The sequence below is a fragment of the Tachyglossus aculeatus genome, chromosome 7 (assembly GCF_015852505.1).
Source record: "Tachyglossus aculeatus isolate mTacAcu1 chromosome 7, mTacAcu1.pri, whole genome shotgun sequence".
Classification (NCBI taxonomy): Eukaryota; Metazoa; Chordata; class Mammalia; order Monotremata; family Tachyglossidae; genus Tachyglossus; species Tachyglossus aculeatus.
Genome location: NC_052072.1, coordinates 33,069,258 through 33,088,886, shown reverse-complemented (window position 1 = coordinate 33,088,886; position 19,629 = coordinate 33,069,258). Strand labels below are relative to the sequence as shown.

The 19,629-nt window shown below is 43.2% G+C and overlaps 1 protein-coding gene across 1 annotated transcript; it reads right to left on the bottom strand.

The window, feature by feature from the left end:
* Nucleotides 1–6,461: 6,461 nt before the first annotated feature.
* Nucleotides 6,462–18,902, bottom strand: TM4SF20 (transmembrane 4 L six family member 20). The gene is made up of 4 exons (XM_038748781.1): nucleotides 18,792–18,902; nucleotides 11,710–11,775; nucleotides 8,049–8,200; nucleotides 6,462–6,753 (listed from the first exon to the last, which is right to left on the bottom strand). Exons 1-4 carry the CDS (start codon nucleotides 18,900–18,902, stop codon nucleotides 6,462–6,464), a joined length of 621 nt encoding a protein of 206 aa, XP_038604709.1.
* Between the last annotated feature and the right edge of the window lie 727 nt (nucleotides 18,903–19,629).

Genomic DNA, 19,629 nt, shown 5'->3' with positions numbered 1-19,629 from the left:
CTCCCTCCTCCTGTGTTGCCTTTGCACTTGATTTGTACCCTTTATTCACCCCACCCTCAGCCCCACAGCACTTATGTACATATCTGTAATTTATATTAATGTCTGTCTCCCCGCTCTAGACTGTAAGCTCCTTGTGGGTGGGGAACATGTCAACCAACTGTATTGTATCGTACTCTCCCAAGTGCTCTGCACACAGAAAGCACTCAATAAACTCCATACTGACTATAGGGAAGAAGTCGGGAAAGGAGGCAGGAGCTAGAAAATGGGGAGAACTCCAGATCCCAGGGAGAGGTCAGAGAGGTCCGAGAGCCGTGCCCCGTTGCTGGGAGGGAAGGAAGCATCTTGGTGGAACAGAGATCTACCTGATTCCTAATATTTGAATAATCGAGAGGGCCATGATTGGTCCTGCCTTTCAATCAGGAGCAGCTCAACTGTCCCACCTTCTGATTCTATGGAAAACAAGAGTCTCAGACCACCCAGGGGAAATAAGCCTAAGAGCTGATTTACCTTTCCATCTGGTTAATAGGTGTTTTTTTTTTTCTTTCCTGCCCACCCTCTAATGGAGATATGTCAGAGCCAGAGGAGTTGGGGCTGCAAAAACTCGGAATTGAACCTCCCCGGGCCAGCCCAGATGGGATCCAATCCTGCTTTTCTGGGTTCTTTCTGCAGAACTGAGCTCTCTCCGCTCAAGTTTCCTTTTTCCACAAAAGGGAGCAGCTGTTGCTAGCAAAATCTTTGTGCTCCACAGGAGTTGCGACTTTGCCCAGTGAGTCCCATAAAGCAAAGGGGAAGTAATCACTTCCTCTCGTTCCTAGCAGATGGAACATTTATTCTTAGCCTGTAAAGCGACTTAATACAGTTTCCCCAATTTAGGATCTTCTGTGGGTTAGGACCAGTGTTTCTCAATTCCTCCCACCTTAGTGACTTCTCCCTCCAAGCAGAGAAAGTCCTAGGAGCCCAGATTCTAATTCTGCATTCATGCAGTAGTATGTATTGAGCACAACTGAGTAAAACACACTGTAGTAAGTGCTTGGGAGAGTATAGTACATATTGTACATATTTATTACTCTATTTATTTTACTTGTACATATCTATTTTATTTTGTTAGTATGTTTGGTTTTGTTCTCTGTCTCCCCCTTTTAGACTGAGCCCACTATTGGGTAGGGACTGTCTCTATATGTTGCCAATTTGTACTTCCCAAGCGCTTAGTACAGTGCTCTGAACATAGTAAGTGCTCAATAAATATGATTGATGATGATTGTAAAAGTAATGGACCCGGTCCCTAACACATAAGGCCTTTGACATCTAATGGAGGGACATGCAGACACAAATTATATACATCCTCTGTATGTATAATTATATACATCCTTGTTGTGAGCAGGGAACGTGTTTACAACTGCTGTACTCTTCCAAGGGTTTACTATAGTGCTTTGCACCAGCTAAACACTCAATAAATTCCAGTGTCTGATTACTACAGAGTGTGCATGAGGAAAACTTCAACTACAATTAACTGCAAGACTATGGAAAAATGAATAAATGGAGTTTACAAATTGGTATACAAGTCAGGAGGTTCTTAGGATAATTCACCCAGGCTCCCAATTGGGGAGTGTTTCCTGAAGGAAGCAGATTTTCAGGAGAGTTTTGAAGATGAGAAAGAATACAAGTAACAGTTATCAATTAATTATATTTATTGAGGGCTTCCTGTGTGCTGAGCACTGTACTAAGCACTTGAGAGAGTAGCGTGGCTCAGTGGAAAGAGCCCGGGCTTTGGAGTCAGAAATCATGGGTTCAAATCCCGGCTCTGCCACGTCTGCTGTGTGACTTTGGGCAAGTCACTTCACTTCTCTGAGCCTCAGTTCCCTCATCTGTAAAACAGGGATGAAGACTGTGAGCCCCACGTGGGACAACCTGATCACCTTGTGTCCCCCAACGCTTAGAACAGTGCCTGGCACACAGTACGTGCTTAACAAATACCATCATTATTATTATTATTACAATACAACAGAGTTGATAGACATGCTCTCTGCCCACAGGGAGTTTACAATCTAGAGCGGAAAGGGCTTTTCACTTTACCCTGCTCTTTCTGCTTCAGTCATCTTTGGGGATACAGAATATTTTCCAGGTTCCTGGAAGTGGACTAGATGGAATGTCATATTCAGATAAGCCACAAGGCAGAAGATATTAACCTTACCCATGGGGGAGGGGTTTAGTTGTTTTGGGGTTTTTACTACTGCAGAAGCCAAGTGGAAGTGCCTCAGTAGCAACAACCACCAGGGACAAGGCAGTGAATCCTGCTTTCCAAGGGGCTTGGGTTGCAAGCCCATTGTTGGGTAGGGACTATCTCTATATGTTGCCAACTTGTACTTCCCAAGCGCTTAGTACAGTGCTCTGCACACAATAAGCGCTCAATAAATACGATTGATGATGATGACAGCTCGGAATCAGCTCTGGGGGCAGCTGCTTTGGGATCTGCAGTTGCTTTCCCACCACTGCTTTTCAATCCTGTATATATGTTTGTACATATTTATTACTTTATTTGTGTATTTATTTATTTTACTTGTACATATCTATTCTATTTATTTTATTTTGTTAATATGTTTGGTTTTGTTCTCTGTCTCCCACTTCTAGACTGTGAGCCCACTGTTGGGTAGGGACTGTCTCTACATGTTGCCAACTTGTACTTCCCAAGCGCTTAGTACAGTGCTCTGCACACAGTAAGCGCTCAATAAATATGATTGATGATGATGACAGCTCGGAATCAGCTCTGGGGGCAGCTGCTTTGGGATCTGCAGTTGCCTTCCCACCACTGCTTTTCAATCCTGTATATATGTTTGTACATATTTATTACTTTATTTATGTATTTATTTTACTTGTACATATCTATTCTATTTATTTAATTTTGTTAATATGTTTGGTTTTGTTCTCTGTCTCCCCCTTCTAGACTGTGAGCCCACTGTTGGGTAGGGACTGTCTCTACATGTTGCCAACTTGTACTTCCCAAGCACTTAGTACAGTGCTCTGCACACAGTAAGCGCTCAATAAATACGATTGATGATGATGACAGCTCGGAATCAGCTCTGGGGGCAGCTGCTTTGGGATCTGCAGTTGCCTTCCCACCACTGCTTTTCAATCCTGTATATATGTTTGTACATATTTATTACTTTATTTGTGTATTTATTTATTTTACTTGTACATATCTATTCTATTTATTTTATTTTGTTAATATGTTTGGTTTTGTTCTCTGTCTCCCCCTTCTAGACTGTGAGCCCACTGTTGGGTAGGGACTGTCTCTACATGTTGCCAACTTGTACTTCCCAAGCGCTTAGTACAGTGCTCTGCACACAGTAAGTGCTCAATAAATACGATTGATTGATTGATTTATTGGGTGGTCTTCCTTGCCAGCTACGAGACTCTCCACCTGGAACCCTTCTGCCTCAAGTACCAGGCTATGGCTGTCTGCCCTTAGTACAGTGCTGTGCACACAGTAAGCGCTCAATAAATACAATTGATATATGCCCTCTGTCAGACTGAGAGCCACCTGAGGGAGAGGGACTGTGTCTAATCCCAGCTGGGTGTTCTCTCCCAGCACTTAGTACAGTGTTCTGCCATCAAGGAAGGACTTTTTAAAATCGCTATTGAGCGCTTACCATGTGCCAGGCACTGTTCTAAGTGGTGGGGTAGATGCAAGCTAATCAGGTTGGACAAGGTCCATGTCCCACATGGGGCTCACCGTCTTTATCTCCATTTTACAGATGAAGGAACAGAAGCCCAGAGAAGTTAAGTGACTTGCCCAAGGTCACACAGCAGACAAGTGGCAGAGCCAGAACTAGAACCCAGGTCTTTGTGACGCCCAGGCCCATGCTCTATCCACTCAGCCAGGAACACTATTACCACTACCAGCCCCCCGGATTCAGGCAGCACTGCTGTGGTGCCCCCGACTCATGTTCCCCCTCCAGTCCCCTCTCCCTCACCTGCGCAGGGTATTGGGCCAAAACTATGGCAGGAGACTGGTGGTTTTTTCACATCCTTTCCCTAATATCCTCTCCTAGTGCCTCCTGGAATAAAAGCATCTCTTCAGGAGGTTTCAGTCTTCTATTTTGTTGTTTTTGTTGTTAATTTTAAAAATGTACCTCCTCTCCAACTCATCACCCCTGTTCAAGGCTTTGGCCCATCTCTGGACCATCTATCCTAGCAACTCCAAGTCTATGTAGTCTTATTAGAAGCAGCGTGGCTCAGTGGCAAGAGCCCGGGCTTTGGAGTCAGAGGTCACGGGTTCAAATCCCTGCTCTGCCAATTGTCAGCTGTGTGACTTTGGGCAAGTCGCTTCACTTCTCTGGGCCTCAGTTCCCTCATCTGTAAAATGGGGATGAAGACTGTGAGCCCCCTGTGGGACAACCTGATCACCTTGTAACCTCCCCAGCGCTTAGAACAGTGCTTTGCACATGGTAAGCACTTAATAAATGCTATTATTATTATTATTATTATTATTATTATTATTATGTAGGCCCTGAGCACGTGGCCATCTTGAAAATGTTACTACATGGGGCCACGTTGGCTGAAAATCTTGAGATGGCCTCAGATCTATGTTTTCCTCTTCTCTGTTCATTTTAATAGAATAATCCATATTAAAGTTACCCATTCAAAATCCAGGGCAACTCATTGATAAACTGAGTCAACATGACTCATTTGAGTATGCACCGTAGATGTAATCCTCCCGGAGTCAGGGGGATGGACCTTTCTTTTCTCTTACTTCTGTAATACTACAACGAGGGGTGTACTTCCTCAAAATTTATTTTTCAGATGCCATTTTCTTCATTCCTGAGCACAGTGAGCATTATTGGCGCCTCATACTGCCTTGTGGTATCTCTCCATGCTCTTTCGGAAGGACCTCTAATTTGGAATCCAAATGGCAAAGATTCATCCAACTGCGTCTTTTCATTGAAAAAGGTAAGGTGCGTTCCATAATGTTGACTCTTCTCTTTCACATATATTTCGGGGCTGATCTGATTAGAACAATGCGCTATTAAAGCTGTGGGACTGAAAGAGGGGTGAATAAAGGGACCAAATCCAAGTGCAAGGGTGACAGCAGGCACAACCTTCCCAGCCAGCAACTATTCATCCACCCATTCAATCACACTTATTGAGTGCTTACTGTGTGTAAAGCACTGTACCAAGTGCTTGGGAGAGGACAAGCAAGAGAAGCAGCATGGCTTAGTGGAAAGAGCAAGGACATGGGAGTCAGAAGTCATGGATTCTAATCCTGACTCCACCACTTGACAGCTGGGTGACTTTGGGCAAGTCACTTAACTTCTCTGGGCCTCAGTTACCTCATCTGTAAAATGGGGATTAAGACTGTGAGCCCCAAGTGGGACAACCTGATAGTCTTGTGTCTATCCCAGCACTTAGAACAGTGCTTGGCACATAATAAGTGCTTAACAAATATTATTATTATTATTACAATACAACAGTAAGCAGACACGTTCTCCACCCAAATGTGTGCTCAATGGGCAATCCTATTTACTGAGCACTTTGTGCAGAGTACTGTAGCACTGTACAGAGTAGAACTGTAGTTCTGTATAGAACATTGAACTGTGGGATTGAGGGAGGGGTGAATAAAGGGAATGTGAATAAAGGGAAAGTGAATAACCCCCCTTTTTCCTCTCCTCCTCCTTCCCTCCCCATCACCCCCCCCACCCTACCCCCTTCCCCTCCCCACAGCACTTGCGTATATTTGTACGTTTATTACTCTATTTATCTTATTAATGATGATTGACTCATTCAAATGAGTATTTGAATTATATGCCTAGGAACGTAATAAAATTTATTCCACAGGAATAAAATTAGAATCATTAAAATACATAGTGTCCTGCCTGACCCATTTATGTAATTGATGTTGAAGATTTTGTATTGTAGATGAATATGGCAAAGACTGAAACTGAAAATTTGGGGGACGTATTCAATCTGCTAATGCTGAAGAATAATGGAAACAAATTCCCGAGAAGCCTCATTCGAAGTACAACTGACTTTCTTCCTTTTCTTCTAGCATTGTCTAAGTCATAGAATTTTTATACGATGGGATTTTGCTCCTGAGATTGTCTTTGAAGACTGATGTGTAGGCAACCATTTTTGAACAGTTAATTGCATTGCGAATAAGGACTACAAATAGGCTGCAAATGCCAGGTCTTAATCAATTAACTGGTTCATTTTTAGATCACAGTGATGGATATGCTTTGCTTTCAAAAGTCCCAATATTACATTTCCAAAACACTATGCATTAACTGGACAAACCACGTACATTTCAAATCAGTCAATCAATCAATCAGTCACTGGTATGTATCGAGCGCTTACTATGTGCATAACACTGTATTAAGCTCTTGGGAGAGTATGATGCAACAGAATTGGCAGATAAATTCACTGCCCATAATGAGCTGGGAATTATTTCATTCTTTTGCACTGTAAAACTACACCATCCTGCTTCTTCTCTTGGCAGAAGTTCCACAAATGCCGCCAAAGATACCAACCATTATCTGGCTGGCACTAAAAAGGATCTCAAGAACACCAGTTATAAACAGACCAATGAGTACAGAAAGGTGGAGAATCTTCTGCTCATTTTCATCAGAGCCAAAAGACCGGCTGATTTTACTACGGTGAAGACCCAAGATATCATTATTAGTTAGGAAATTGTCTGGAAGAGTCAGTCCACAGTTACCCTTGAAAAACCAGTCCAGCTGAAAGACTTGTTCTTGAAAATTACTGGAAAGTGAAAAAGCAAGCAAGCATTATGGAACAGTTAGGCAAGGCAAGAGCTAAACACACTAAATCCAGGATGCTGAAGAAGTGCGAGTGCTAGTGCTCTGCACCTAGTAAGTGCTCAGTAAATACCACTGATTGAGTGAATAAGCACCAAGCAGGGGCCCAGGAGAATGTACTTCTGAATTGACCATCTTTTGATAATGTCAGCCCTTCCTTGGCTATATTTCTGGATGACTCAAAGCTGTATAATCAATCATATTTATTGCACACTTACTGTGTGCAGAGCACTGCACTGTTTGGGAGAGAGAAGCAGCATGGCTCAATGGAAAGAGCATGGGCTTTGGAGTCAGAGGTCATGGGTTCAAACCCCGGCTCTGCCAATTGTCAGCTGTGTGACTTCGGGCAAGTCACTTAACTTCTCTGGGCCTCAAGTTACCTCATCTGTAAAATGGGGATGAAGACTGTGAGCCCCCCGTGGGACAACCTGATCACCTTGTAACCTCCCCAGCGCTTAGAACAGTGCTTTGCACATAGTAAGCGCTTAATAAATGCCATCATCATTATTATTATTATTACAATATAACAGAATTGGAAGAACAGTCCCTGCCCACAGTAAGCTTAAAGTCTAGAGTGGGACACAGGCATTAATATAACTAAATTACAGACATGTAAATAAGTGCTGTGGGGCTGAGGAAGGGCATAAGGCTTAGTAATTTAGGAATTGGTATCTGTTATGTGTTTATCACTGTACTAAGTGCTGGGGTAGCTATGAGATAATCAGGTCTCACATGGGGCTCACTTTCTAAATAGAAGGGAGCACAGGTACTGAATCTCCAGTTTGCAGACGAGGGAACTGAGGCACAGAGAAGGGAAGTGACTTGCACAAGGTCACACCACAGGTAGGTGGAGGAGCCAGGATTATATCACAGGTTCTTGAACTCCCAGGCCCCCGCTCTTTCCATTTGGCCACACTGTTTCCCATGCTATGCTTGTTACTTTTTAGAAATAGATTTTTAGCCCCAATCACTGTTTACAACAATATCACTGGTTACTAAATTAAATGAAGACATCTCCCCATTGAGCTAGAGAATCTTGCATCCACAAATTCTTAGGTAAGTACCTCAGCAATTGTTCTCAGCTTGGGATGATGATAAGCATCAGTCTCTTTTTTGTCCTACATCGTATTTGCCCCACAGGGTCTTCCATTCCAGTCGCTGGATTTAGTATCTCATTGTTCTAATCAGATCAGCCCCGAAATATATGTGAAAGAGAAGAGTCAACATTTTGGAACACACCTTACATTTTTCAATGAAGAGATGCAGTTGGATGAATCTTTGCCATTTGGATTGCAAATTAGAGGTCCTTCCAAAAGAGCATGGAGAGATACCACAAGGCAGTATGAGGCGCCAATAATGCTCACTGTGCTCAGGAAGGAAGAAAACAGCATCTGAAAAATAACTTTTGAGGAAGTACACCCCTCGTTGTAGCATTACAAAAGTAAGAGAAAAGAAAGGTCCATCCCCCTGACTCCAGAAGGATTACATCTATGGTGCAGAATGACAGAACGTTGAAAATCAAATGAATAATCAGTCATGGGTAAGCAAAAATGAGGAAACTGAAGCATCGAGAAGTCAAGGGCCTTGCCCAAAGTCCCACTTGGAATTAACAAATCAGACAGTTTAGGAAGGACTGGGTCCAGAACTAAATGTCTATGTCAAATGGAAAGTCCTTTCCACATCTCCATTTATTCAACTTGTAAAGTAATTCTAAATTCAGGGAAAGATTTGTCACCTAGGCTGTTACCACCAGGAATTCCCTGTACACCCACACCTCTCCCTGGGGGAACTCAGTTGACTCTTGGAGAGAAGGACTTTACCCTTGATGGCAGAGCTGCGAAGCCTGGTCCAGGTCCTCTGGGCTGGCATAAAGAGGAGCTGCCCTGTTGCTGTAAAGGACTTATTACAGTATTCATTCATTCATTCAATTGTATTTATTGAGCGCTTACTGAGTGAAGAGCACTGTACTAAACGCTTGGGAAGTACAAATCGGCGACATATAGAGATGTTCCCTACCCCACAACGGGCTCACAGTCTAGAAGGGGGAGACATAAAACAAAACAAGTAGACAGATGTCACTACCATCAGAATAAATAGAATTATAGCTATATACACATCATTAATAAGATAGAGTAATAAATATGTACATATATACACAAGTGCTGTGGGGAGGGGAAGGGGGTAGGGCAGGGGGGTGATGGGGAGGGGAGGAGGAAGAGAGGAAAAAGGGGGGGGCTCCCTTTATTCACTTTCCTTTTATTCACATTCCCTTTAGTCACCCCTCCCTCAATCCCACAGTTCAATGTTCTGTACAGAGCTACAGTGCTACTCTGTACAGTGCTACAGTACTCTGCACAAAGTGCTCAGTAAATAGGATTGCCCATTGAGCACACATTTGGGTGGAGAATGTGTCCACTTATTGCTGTATTGTAATAATAATAATAATAATAATGATATTTGTTAAGCACTTATGTGCCAAGCACTGTTCTAAGTGCTGGGGTAGACACAAGATTATCAGGTTGTCCCACTTGGGGCTCACGGTTTTAATCCCCATTTTGCAGATGAGGTAACTGAGGCCCAGAGAAGTTAAGTGACTTGCCCAAAGTCACCCAGCTGTCAAGTGGCGGAGCCAGGATTAGAACCCACGACTTCTGACTCCCAAGCCCATGCTCTTTCCACTAAGCTGTGCTGCTGCTTTTGCTTGTCCTCTCCCAAGCACTTAGTACAGTGCTTTACACACAGTAAGCACTCAATAAGTATGATTGAATGGATGGATGAATAGTTGCTGGCTGGGAAGGTTGTGCCTGCTGTCACCCTTGCACTTGGATTTGGTCCCTTTATTCACCCCTCTTTCACTCCCACAGCACAGTGCTCCATACAGAGCCGTAGTTCTACTCAGTACAGTACTACAGTACTTTGCCCATAGTAAGTATTCAGTGAATAGGATTGATTGATTGACTGATTAATTGATTGTTGTGACTATCAGGCTCTGGACTGGCCTGCCACAGCCATGAAAATGGCTCCTTTATCCCTCAGAATTAACATGAGCTTTTAATTATTTTCATCAGTCCTCTAGACTTGTAAACTCGCTGTGGACAGGGAATGCCCCCCCACCCCCCTGCTCTACCTCCTTCCCCTCCCCATGGCACCTGTATATATGTTTGTACAGATTTATTACTCTATTTATTTTACTTGTACATATTTACTATTCTATTTATTTTGTTAATGATGTGCATCTAGCTTTATTTCTATTTATTCTGATGACACCTGTCCACATGTTTTGCTTTGTTGTCTGTCTCCCCCTTCTAGACTGTGAGCCCATTGTTGGGTAGGGACTGTCTCTATATGTTGCCAACTTGTACTTCCCAAGTGCTTAGTACAGTGCTCTGCACACAGTAAGCGCTCAATAAATACGAATGAATGAATGAATGCATCTGTTGTATTGTTATATTGTCCTCTCCCAAGCACTTAGTACAATGCTTTGCTCACACTGTGTTCAGTAAATTGATTGAGTGATTGATTGCCTGTCCCCCGTTCCCCTTTTATTTCTAAACTGTGGGCTACGATCCATGTCTAATATAACTTCCTTTTATCTCCTCCCAGGCCTTAGTACTGGGTTTTGCCTACAGCTGGTGTTTGATAAGTACCTCTGAATGAGTGAGCAAATGAATGAATGAATGATTCCTCCCCTATACATGTTTGCAGAAATTATCTGCTAATTTGAAGAACAAGGCATTCAGTGAGACTTCATTCTCTCAGTCTTCAAACTCTCTCCACAGAAGTCTGTCCCTCAGTTTCAAGCTGTTTTCATTCCATGTGCCTTTTTAGGGAGCTTTTTTGCTAATGTAATTAACAAACAATACTTTCCCTTTAATAGCGTGGCTCAATGGAAGTTGGGAGTCAGAAGTCATGGGTGCAAATCCTGGCTCTGCCAATTGTCAGCTGTGTGACCTTGGGCAAGTCACTTCACTTTTCTGGGCCTCAGTTATCTCACCTGTAAAGTGGGGATTAAGACTGTGAGCCCCATGTGGGACAACCTGATTGCCTTGTACCCTCCCCAGTGCTTAGAACAGTGCTTGGCACATAGTAAGTGCATAACAAATGCCATTATTATTATTGTTATTATTGTTATTTCCTAATCTGATCAGCAGATAATCCTGGTCCAGGGCCTGAAAGCAAGCAGGTAGGGTTCACTGTGATGTTTTTTTTCCCTCAGCAGGCTTTTCTGGGACACTGGAGGGGTTTGACTCTCTATGAGATTATACTAAAACCCTGAATCCTAGCAGGATTTGCTATTTTGCTAATGAAGTTAGCAAACAGTCCTGAACAACAATGATTTTACAGTTGATATCATCATCATCATCAATCGTATTTATTGAGCACTTACTATGTGCAGAGCACTGTACTAAGCGCTTGGGAAGTACAAATTGGCAACATATAGAGACAGTCCCTACCCAACATTGGGCTCAAAATAATATGCCCCTTGACCTTGGCCCCTGGCTCTAGGCTTCATTATGATTAAACTGGTACCTTCTCGTTCTTGGAATTCTGTTTTATTTCAAAGGTTTCAAGAGTTAAAAAGCAGCCCAGCCTAGTGGAAAGAGCCCAGACCTGGAGGTTGGAGGATTTGGGTTCTAATCCCAGCTCTGCCACTTGTCTGCAATATCACCTTGGGTAAGTCACTTAATTTCTCTGTACTTCATCTATAAAACAGTGATTGAGACTGTGCATCCCATGTGAGACATGGATTAGGTCCAAACTGAGAAGCTTGTATCTCCCCCAGAATGTAGTACCCTGGCTGCACAGAGTAAGTGCTTAACAAATACCATAAAAAATAAGATTTGCTGCTGTGTCATTGTAAAAATCCTTGCTACTTTCCGTGCCGTTGCTTCATACTTACCCCTGTTCTAGAGCTGCAGCTTCCTCTTTTTCTTGCAGCCAAAGACAATGCCACTGCAGGAAGACCCTGAAAATTGAAGCAATAAGGGACTGTGAGCATTTTCCCCATCCGGAGGCATCTCTGTGACCTCCACCTGCTTAAATATTGCCAAATGTGGGAAATCAGAGCTACAAAAGCAAGAAGGAAATGATGGCATTTTCCGGGCATTTCTCAACCCAATTACTCCCCATGGTAACAAGATCTAATATGAATGAAATCGTAGCAAGTGCAGTTTTGTAAGAAAAAATGAGGGAGAGTGCCAAAAGCACATCAGAAGTTGGTTTTGGTTTTTTTTTTTCATTGTCATCTTTCACTGAAGCTGAAAAGTAGTCAATGATCCAGAACTCAAATTTGAGGTCACAATCACAAGAACAATCAGTTACATTTTGGAATAATGAAGACCTTTACTTTTTCAATTTTGGAAGTTTGGAAGATTTGAAATTTGGAAGATCACAGGAGTTCATCTGTGTTCCAACATCTTTTATTATTAATAATAATAATGGCATTTATTGAGTGCTTACTATATGCAAAGCACTGTTCTAAGCGCTGGGGAGGTTACAAGGTGATCAGGTTGTCCCACAGGGAGCTCACAGTCTTCATCCCCATTTTACAGATGAGGTAACTGAGGCACAGAGAAGTTAAGTGACTCTCCCAAAGTCACACAGCTGACAAATGGCAGAACCAGGATTCCAAAGCCTGTGCTCTTTCCACTGAGTCACACTGCTGCTATTGGGTGGTTCTGAGAGTGTTGCAGCAGCACTAGGTGAGGCTGTATGGCCTGCTAGAAACAGGATCTGGATGTGCCTGATAATAATAATAATAACAGTAATAATAATTTTAATCAATGATCTTGACTGAGTACTTACTGGGTGCAGAGCACTGTACTAAGTTCTTGGGAGAGGCCTGATTTCTGCCCAATAATAATAATAATAATGATATTTTTTAAACTCTTACTATGTGCCAAGCACTATGCTAAGCATTGAAGTAAATAGAGGCTAATCATATTGGACATAGTTCCTGTCCTACATGTGGCTTATTATATAAGGGGAGAGAGAACAGGTACTTAATCCCCATTTTTCAGATGAGGAAAACTGAGGCATAGAGAAGTCAAGTTACTTGTCCAAGGTGACATAGCAGGGAAGTGGCTTCCAGGCCTGGGCTCTATCCACTGGATCAGGCTGCTTCTCACTTTGTTTTGGACTGGTCTTTCCTCATGGAAAGGGGTTAGTTTCTCTTTCTAACAATTATTCCTTATTTCTCCCTTAAATGCCACTTTGGCAGTTCATTTATTCATTCAATTGTATTTATTGAGCACTTACTGTGTGCAGAGCACTGTACTAAGCTCTTGGAAAGTACAAGTTGGCAACATATAGAGACGGTCCCTACCCTACAACGGGCTCACAGCCTAGAAGGGGGAGACAGACAACAAAACAAAACATGTAGACAAGTGTCAGAATCATCAGAACAAATAGAATTAAAGCTGTTCCATATCACCTAAGCACTGGTACTCACACACACTCCTGTAGCAGTTACATACCTATCTTTATACTCTATCACTTCCTCCTATCTGTAATTTAGTCTCTGTTCTCCCCAGTAAGGCAGCTTCTTAGTCTCCCAAGCACTTAGTATAATGCTCTGTAGCAGTACGTACTCAATAAATACTTTTTGATGGACAAAGGAGTATGTGGAAATCTGATGAGGCTGGGCTGTCTCCTTGAAATGACTGACAGACCTTGCCTGAATATGTCCTGTTCGGGTGCTTCTTCTGTTTCCAGATTCATTCATTCATTCAATTATATTTATTTATTCATTCATTCATTCATTCAATGGTATTTATTGAGTGCTTACTGTGTGCAGAGCACTGTACTAAGCGCTTGGGATGTACAAGTTGGCAACACATAGAGACGGTCCCTACCCAACAGCGGGCTCACAGCCTAGAAGGGGGAGACAGACAACAGAACAAAACATATTAACAAAATTATTACTCTTTATTTATTTTACTTGTACATATTTATTCTACTTATTTTATTTTGTTAATATGTTTTGTTCTGTTGTCTGTCTCCCCCTTCTAGGCTGTGAGCCCGCTGTTGGGTACGTACGTAAAAGCATATATACATATATACAGGTTAAGATTGTGAGCCCCACGTGGGACAACCTGATCGCCTTGTATCCCCCACAGCACTTAGAACAGTGCTTTGCACAGAGTATTGAGCACTTACGGTGTGCAGAGCACTGTACTAAGCACTTGGGAAGTACAAGTTGGCAACATATAGAGACGGTCCCTACCCAACAACGGGCTCACAGTCTAGAAGGGGGAGACAGACAACAAAACGTGGACAGGTGTCAAGTCATCAGAACAAATAGAATTAAAGCTAAATGCACATCATTAACAAAATAAATAGAATAGTAAACATGTACAAGTAAAATAAATAGAGTAATAAATCTGTACAAAGATATATACAGGTGCTGTGGGGAGGGGAAGGAGGCAGATCCAGTCTGGTTGCATAAAGAACAGCTACTTTTTTGTTGTTGCTGCTGTTTTTGTACTTTGGGGTTTTCTCTTGATTTTTGCAGTTAATGGGAAAAGAAGCTCCCAACCCTTCCTAGCCAATCTGTGAGCATCATAATCGAGGACAGCCTACCACATGAGTGAAGGGACAGTGGTGTCTGCTGCTGAGGAGCTCTCGGAGATATAATGTTCTGTAATCACAGGCTGCACTGGTTCTCCCTACCAGCCACCATGCAATGTGTTCAAAGGGGCCCAGGGGGACCAGGTAAGAGAGTGGGGATGGCTCAGTGCAAGGCATCACTGCTACTGCAAAAAAATCAACTCATGCTCCTGTCCTATTGAGGGTAGGGAATACCTTTCCCCTCAACCCCTGGCTTGTAGGGAAACAGCGTGGATCAGTGGAAAGAGCACAGGTTTTGGAGTTAGAGGTCATTGGTTCCAATTTCAGCTCTGCCACTTGTCAGCTGGGTGACTTTGGGCCAGTCATTTCACTTCTCTGTACCCCAGTTACCTCATCTGTAAAATGGGGATTAAGACTGTGAGCCCCACGTGGGACAACCTGATCACCTTGTAAACTCCCCAGCACTTAGAACAGTGCTTTGCACATAGTAAGTGCTTAATAAATGCCATCATTATTATTATTATTATTATTATGCTCACCCCAGTGGCAAGAGGCCAGCCATGGTGCCCGGTTGTATTACCATGAGCAAGTGTGCAAGCGATTCTGTCTCAAAGACAGGTTCATCTTTCACCCTAGGACAACCGCCGACTGGATCGTTGCAAACTGACTACATGATTCTAATGATCTTTCCTTATTTTCTTCCCCAGCTCCTTAACGGAATAAAGAAGTCTCACTATGGCTAACTGTGGCAGTCTTGCAGATAGCATTCACCCACTCCCCAGGAGGAGTGACAATTTACCGTGGGAGTGCAGAAAAGTATCTTGGTTTTATTTATTTTCCTGTCTCTGTATTCCAGTTTAGGAAGCCAGAGGGATTTAGTCGAGTGATTTGAGTATAAGAACATGGGCAGACTGGATCTGAAACAGGCTTGTTAGATGACATTTGGAAAGACACTTGATCAACTCTGTAGGCTGCATAGACTGAGAATGGGGAGATACGGGTGTGTCTGTGTGTTTAGGGGAAGCCGACTGCCCTGCCTCAAAGGAGGGTGAAGAAAATGAACACTAATGCGTATCAATCACCCTGGTCAGCTAAAAATCCTGAAACCCAGCACAAATCATCCAGGAATGCCACTGCTGACTGTGCGGAAGCTTGGAAGAGGCCAGAGAATAATAACAAATAGGAACTGGGATCAGCTCACTCAAAAGCTGACGATCCCATTACCTTTTGGAGAACAGAATCCCTTTCCTGAGTAGAAGGGCCTAGGGATCATCTGCACTGAGTGGAGACAGTGACCACCGGCTGTGTTCAATCCAGATCCTTCTGATTCCCATGCCCGGCTGCTTGTGCTGCCAAGGAGCCAAGAAGAGAAGCAGCATGGCATAGTGGAGACAGCACAGGTCTCGGAGTCTGAAGGCCATGGGTTCTAATCCTGACTCTGCCACTTGTCTGCTGGGTCATCTTGGGCAAGTCATTTCATCATCATCATCATCATCATCAATCGTATTTATTGAGCGCTTACTGTGTGCAGAGCACTGTACTAAGCGCTTGGGAAGTACAAATTGGCAACATATAGAGACAGTCCCTACCCAACAGTGGGCTCACAGTCTAAAAGGGGGAGACAAAACCAAACGTACTAACAAAATAAAATAAATAGAATAGATATGTACAAAATAAATAAATAAATAAATAAATAGAGTAATAAATATGTACAAACATATATACATATATACAGGTGCTGTGGGGAAGGGAAGTAGGTAAGATGGGGGGATGGAGAGGGGGACGAGGGGGAGAGGAAGGAAGGGGCTCAGTCTGGGAAGGCCTCCTGGAGGAGGTGAGCTCTCAGTAGGGCCTTGAAGGGAGGAAGAGAGCGAGCTTGGCGCTCTGGACTTCAATTCCCTCATCTGTAAAATGGGGATTGAGATTGTGAACCCCACGTGGGACAGGGATCTGATTTGCCTGTATCCACCCCAGCGCTTAGTACAGTGCCTAGCACATAGTAAGCATTTAACAAACACCACAATTATTATTATTATCATTATTAAGGTGCTGGGCGTGACAAAGGACAGGCTGGATATAAATGCTGGTGTGCGTGAAAATTTGCGATCATCTGTATTGACCATAAAGCTTGCAGCTCCCTGAAACTGAGCTCTGTTGGAAGTGGTTGGGGAGAGCCTAAGTGAGCAATTGGTAGAGCGGAGGACTGGAAAGAAACCTTGTCCCAGTCAAAGAGATGGAATATGACATGCTTTTTGAGTTGTTTTCCATTTGCGTTTTACTAAATTTCTCCAGGCAATAAAGGGTGAGGTATAAAGCCTTTGCAGTTAGCTTTTTGGTCTAAACAGAAGCAATAAAGATTCACAAGCTAGTAGTGGAGTTAGAAGTTTACCAATGTAGGTATGCACACCTATCTGTCCTTTATATTCCAAGATGTCACTGTTGATGCTAAAATTCTTTCCTTGGGTGTGGATGTGGAGATTACAGATAAAACAGAATCAACAGAAGCTGCAAGGAGAGGCAGAGGAACTGGGGGGAAAACCCAACTCACTACTTACCATATTAACTACGTGATATCAACAAAGGAAAAGATAACACTAGTGAATCAGGTCGGAAGCATTGGTGCTTTTTATTTATAGTAGTATATCAGAAAGATAGATCACCCGTCTACATGTTTTGTTTTGTTGTCTGTCTCCCCCTTCTAGACTGTGAGCTCATTGTTTGGTAGGGACCGTCTCTATATGTTGCCGACTTGTACTTTCCAAGCGCTTAGTACAGTGCTCTGCATGCAGTAAGCACTCAATAAATACGATTGAATGAATGAATAAGAAGAGGGGTAGGTATGCTTAAAGAATTATTGAGTCCCAGAAAAAGGGATGGTTGTGGACTTTGAAACAAGCATTCAGGCAACCCAGTATAATAATGATGATGATGATGATGATGGTATTTGTTAAGCACTTACTATGTGCCAAGCACTGCTCTAAGCACTGGGGGGATACAAGGCGATCAGGTTGTCCCATATGGGGCTCACAATCTTAATCCCCACTATACAGATAAGGTAACTGAGGCATAGAGAAGTGAAGTGCCTTGCCCAATGTCACACAGCTGACAAGTGGTGGAGCCGGGATTTGAACCCATGACCTCTGACTCCAAAGCCCGAGCTCTTTCTACTGAGCCATGCTGCTTCTCACATAAATGGGCATAAATGAGCATGATTAGCTCAAGACCAGACAGGTGTTGCCTTGGAGGGCAGGACTAGCGATGCAAGGCAGTGGACTCCAGATCAGATTAATACCCCAAGGTGATGATGGAGTCTCTAGATTGGAAGCTCGCTGTGGGCTGGGAACATGTCTTCCAACTCTGTTAAGAGTAATAATAATAATAATAACAATAATAATGGTATTTATTAAACACTTTTGTGTGTCAAGCACTGAAGTAATAATAATAATGATGGTATTTGCTAAGCACTTACTATGTGCAAAGTACTGTTCTAAGCACTGAGGAGGTTACAAGGTGATCAGGTTGTCCCCCGGGGGGCTCACAGTCTTCATCCCCATTTTACAGACGAGCTAACTGAGGCCCAGAGGAGTGAAGTGACTTGCCCAAAGTCACACAGCTGACAATTGGTGGAGCCGGTATTTGAACCCATGACCTCTGGCTCCAAAGCCCGTGCTCTTTTCCACTGAGCCACGCTGCTTCTCTATACAAGCTAATCATATTGGACACAGTACCTGTCCCACAAGGGGCTCGCAGTCTTAGTCCCACTTTTACAGAGGAGGGCACTGAGGTACAGAGAAGTGAAGTGACTTGCCCAAGGTCACCCAGCAGACAAGTGGCAGAGCCGGGATTACAATCCAGGTCCTTCTGACGCCCAGGCCTGTGCTCTGTCGGCTAGGCCATGCTCACCCAAGTGTTTAATAGCTTAATCTGCATGCAGGAAGTGCTCAATAAATACCATCGATTGGGTCTCCCTCCCTAGATGACGGACAAATCTCAGTCCAGTCACGAAGGCATTGGGACTGACAGTCTGTGCCAGCCAGATATTGATCATGTTCTTAGTGGTTTGTGCCGCAGCACCTAGCACTGTCTCATCCCTGCCAGCCATAGTTCCGCTGGAAATACAATCGAATGAATGAATGCATATTTTATTTATTTCATTTGTACATATTTATTCTATTTATTTTATCTTGTTAATTTGTTTTGTTGTCTGTCTCCCCCTTCTAGACGGTGATCCCACTGTTGGGTAGGGACCGGCTCTATATGTTGCCAACTTGGACTTCCCAAGCGCTTAGTACAGTGCTCTGCACACAGTAAGTGCTCAATAAATACGATTGAATGAATGAATGAATGAATGAACAAAGGGCAAGTAGGTGGGCAGGACTGCAGCACAATGCAAAGGGTAGCCAAGAATTTTACCTGCGAAATCTGTCGACTGACAAAGTGACTTTGGCCCCGCAGATCAGCTGCCCATTGCCCTGGTAGCCCCCTCGGCATCCCCTTGGTGGCCACCACCGTTTTGCCACCCATGTAAGCCCAGGTTTTTCCAGGTTTCCTGTGTGGTCATTCCATCACATGAGGCCCCCTTCAACACAGTTCTTCTGACAAATTTTCACCACTGAGAGTGTATCATCACCATCATCATCACCACCAACATCATCATCAATGGTATTTATTGAGCACTTACTAAGTGCTCAATAAACTGTACTAAGTGCTTGGGAGAGTTCAACAGAGTTGAACTCTCTCATCCCCATCCACAATGACCTTACAGACTAGAAGAGGACACAGACATTAATATAAATACTTAATTAATAATATATAATTTGAAGATGCTTACATAAATGCTGTATCCTCAGCACCTCTGGCTGACCCATGATGGAGGTAGAGGTTAGACTTTGGGGGAAATTTACTGCCCTATGCTGAAAGGGATTAACCCTGACTGCTTTTCCAGAAAAACATCCTCCTATTCTAATACAAAGACTTTCATGTTTTTTCGTGCAGGTACAGGAGTCAAAGTTATAATCTTAATGCTAAAAAATATATACTCTTCCATTGATCTCATATCCCCCAAATCCACATTTATTATGAAATCATTTGGAAAGCAGTGTGGCCTAGTGGATTGATAGTGGAAATTGAACTGGTCTGGGAATCAGAGGACCTGAGTTTTTATCCCGGCTCCACCTCTTGCCTACTGGGTGACCTTGGGCAAATCACAACAAGTGCCTAACAAATATTACAAGAAAAAGTCAAGGATTGG

Coding starts and splice junctions, on each gene's coding strand:
- TM4SF20 (XM_038748781.1), bottom strand. CDS start 18,902: ATGGGTGGCAAAACGGTGGTGGCCACCAAGGGGATGCCGAGGGGGCTA. Junction 8,201..11,709: donor GCTGCAGCTCTAGAACAGGG/GTAAGTATGAAG, acceptor GTTATTTTTCAG/ATGCTGTTTTCTTCCTTCCT. Junction 6,754..8,048: donor TCTTCATTGAAAAATGTAAG/GTGTGTTCCAAA, acceptor TTCACTTTCCAG/TAATTTTCAAGAACAAGTCT.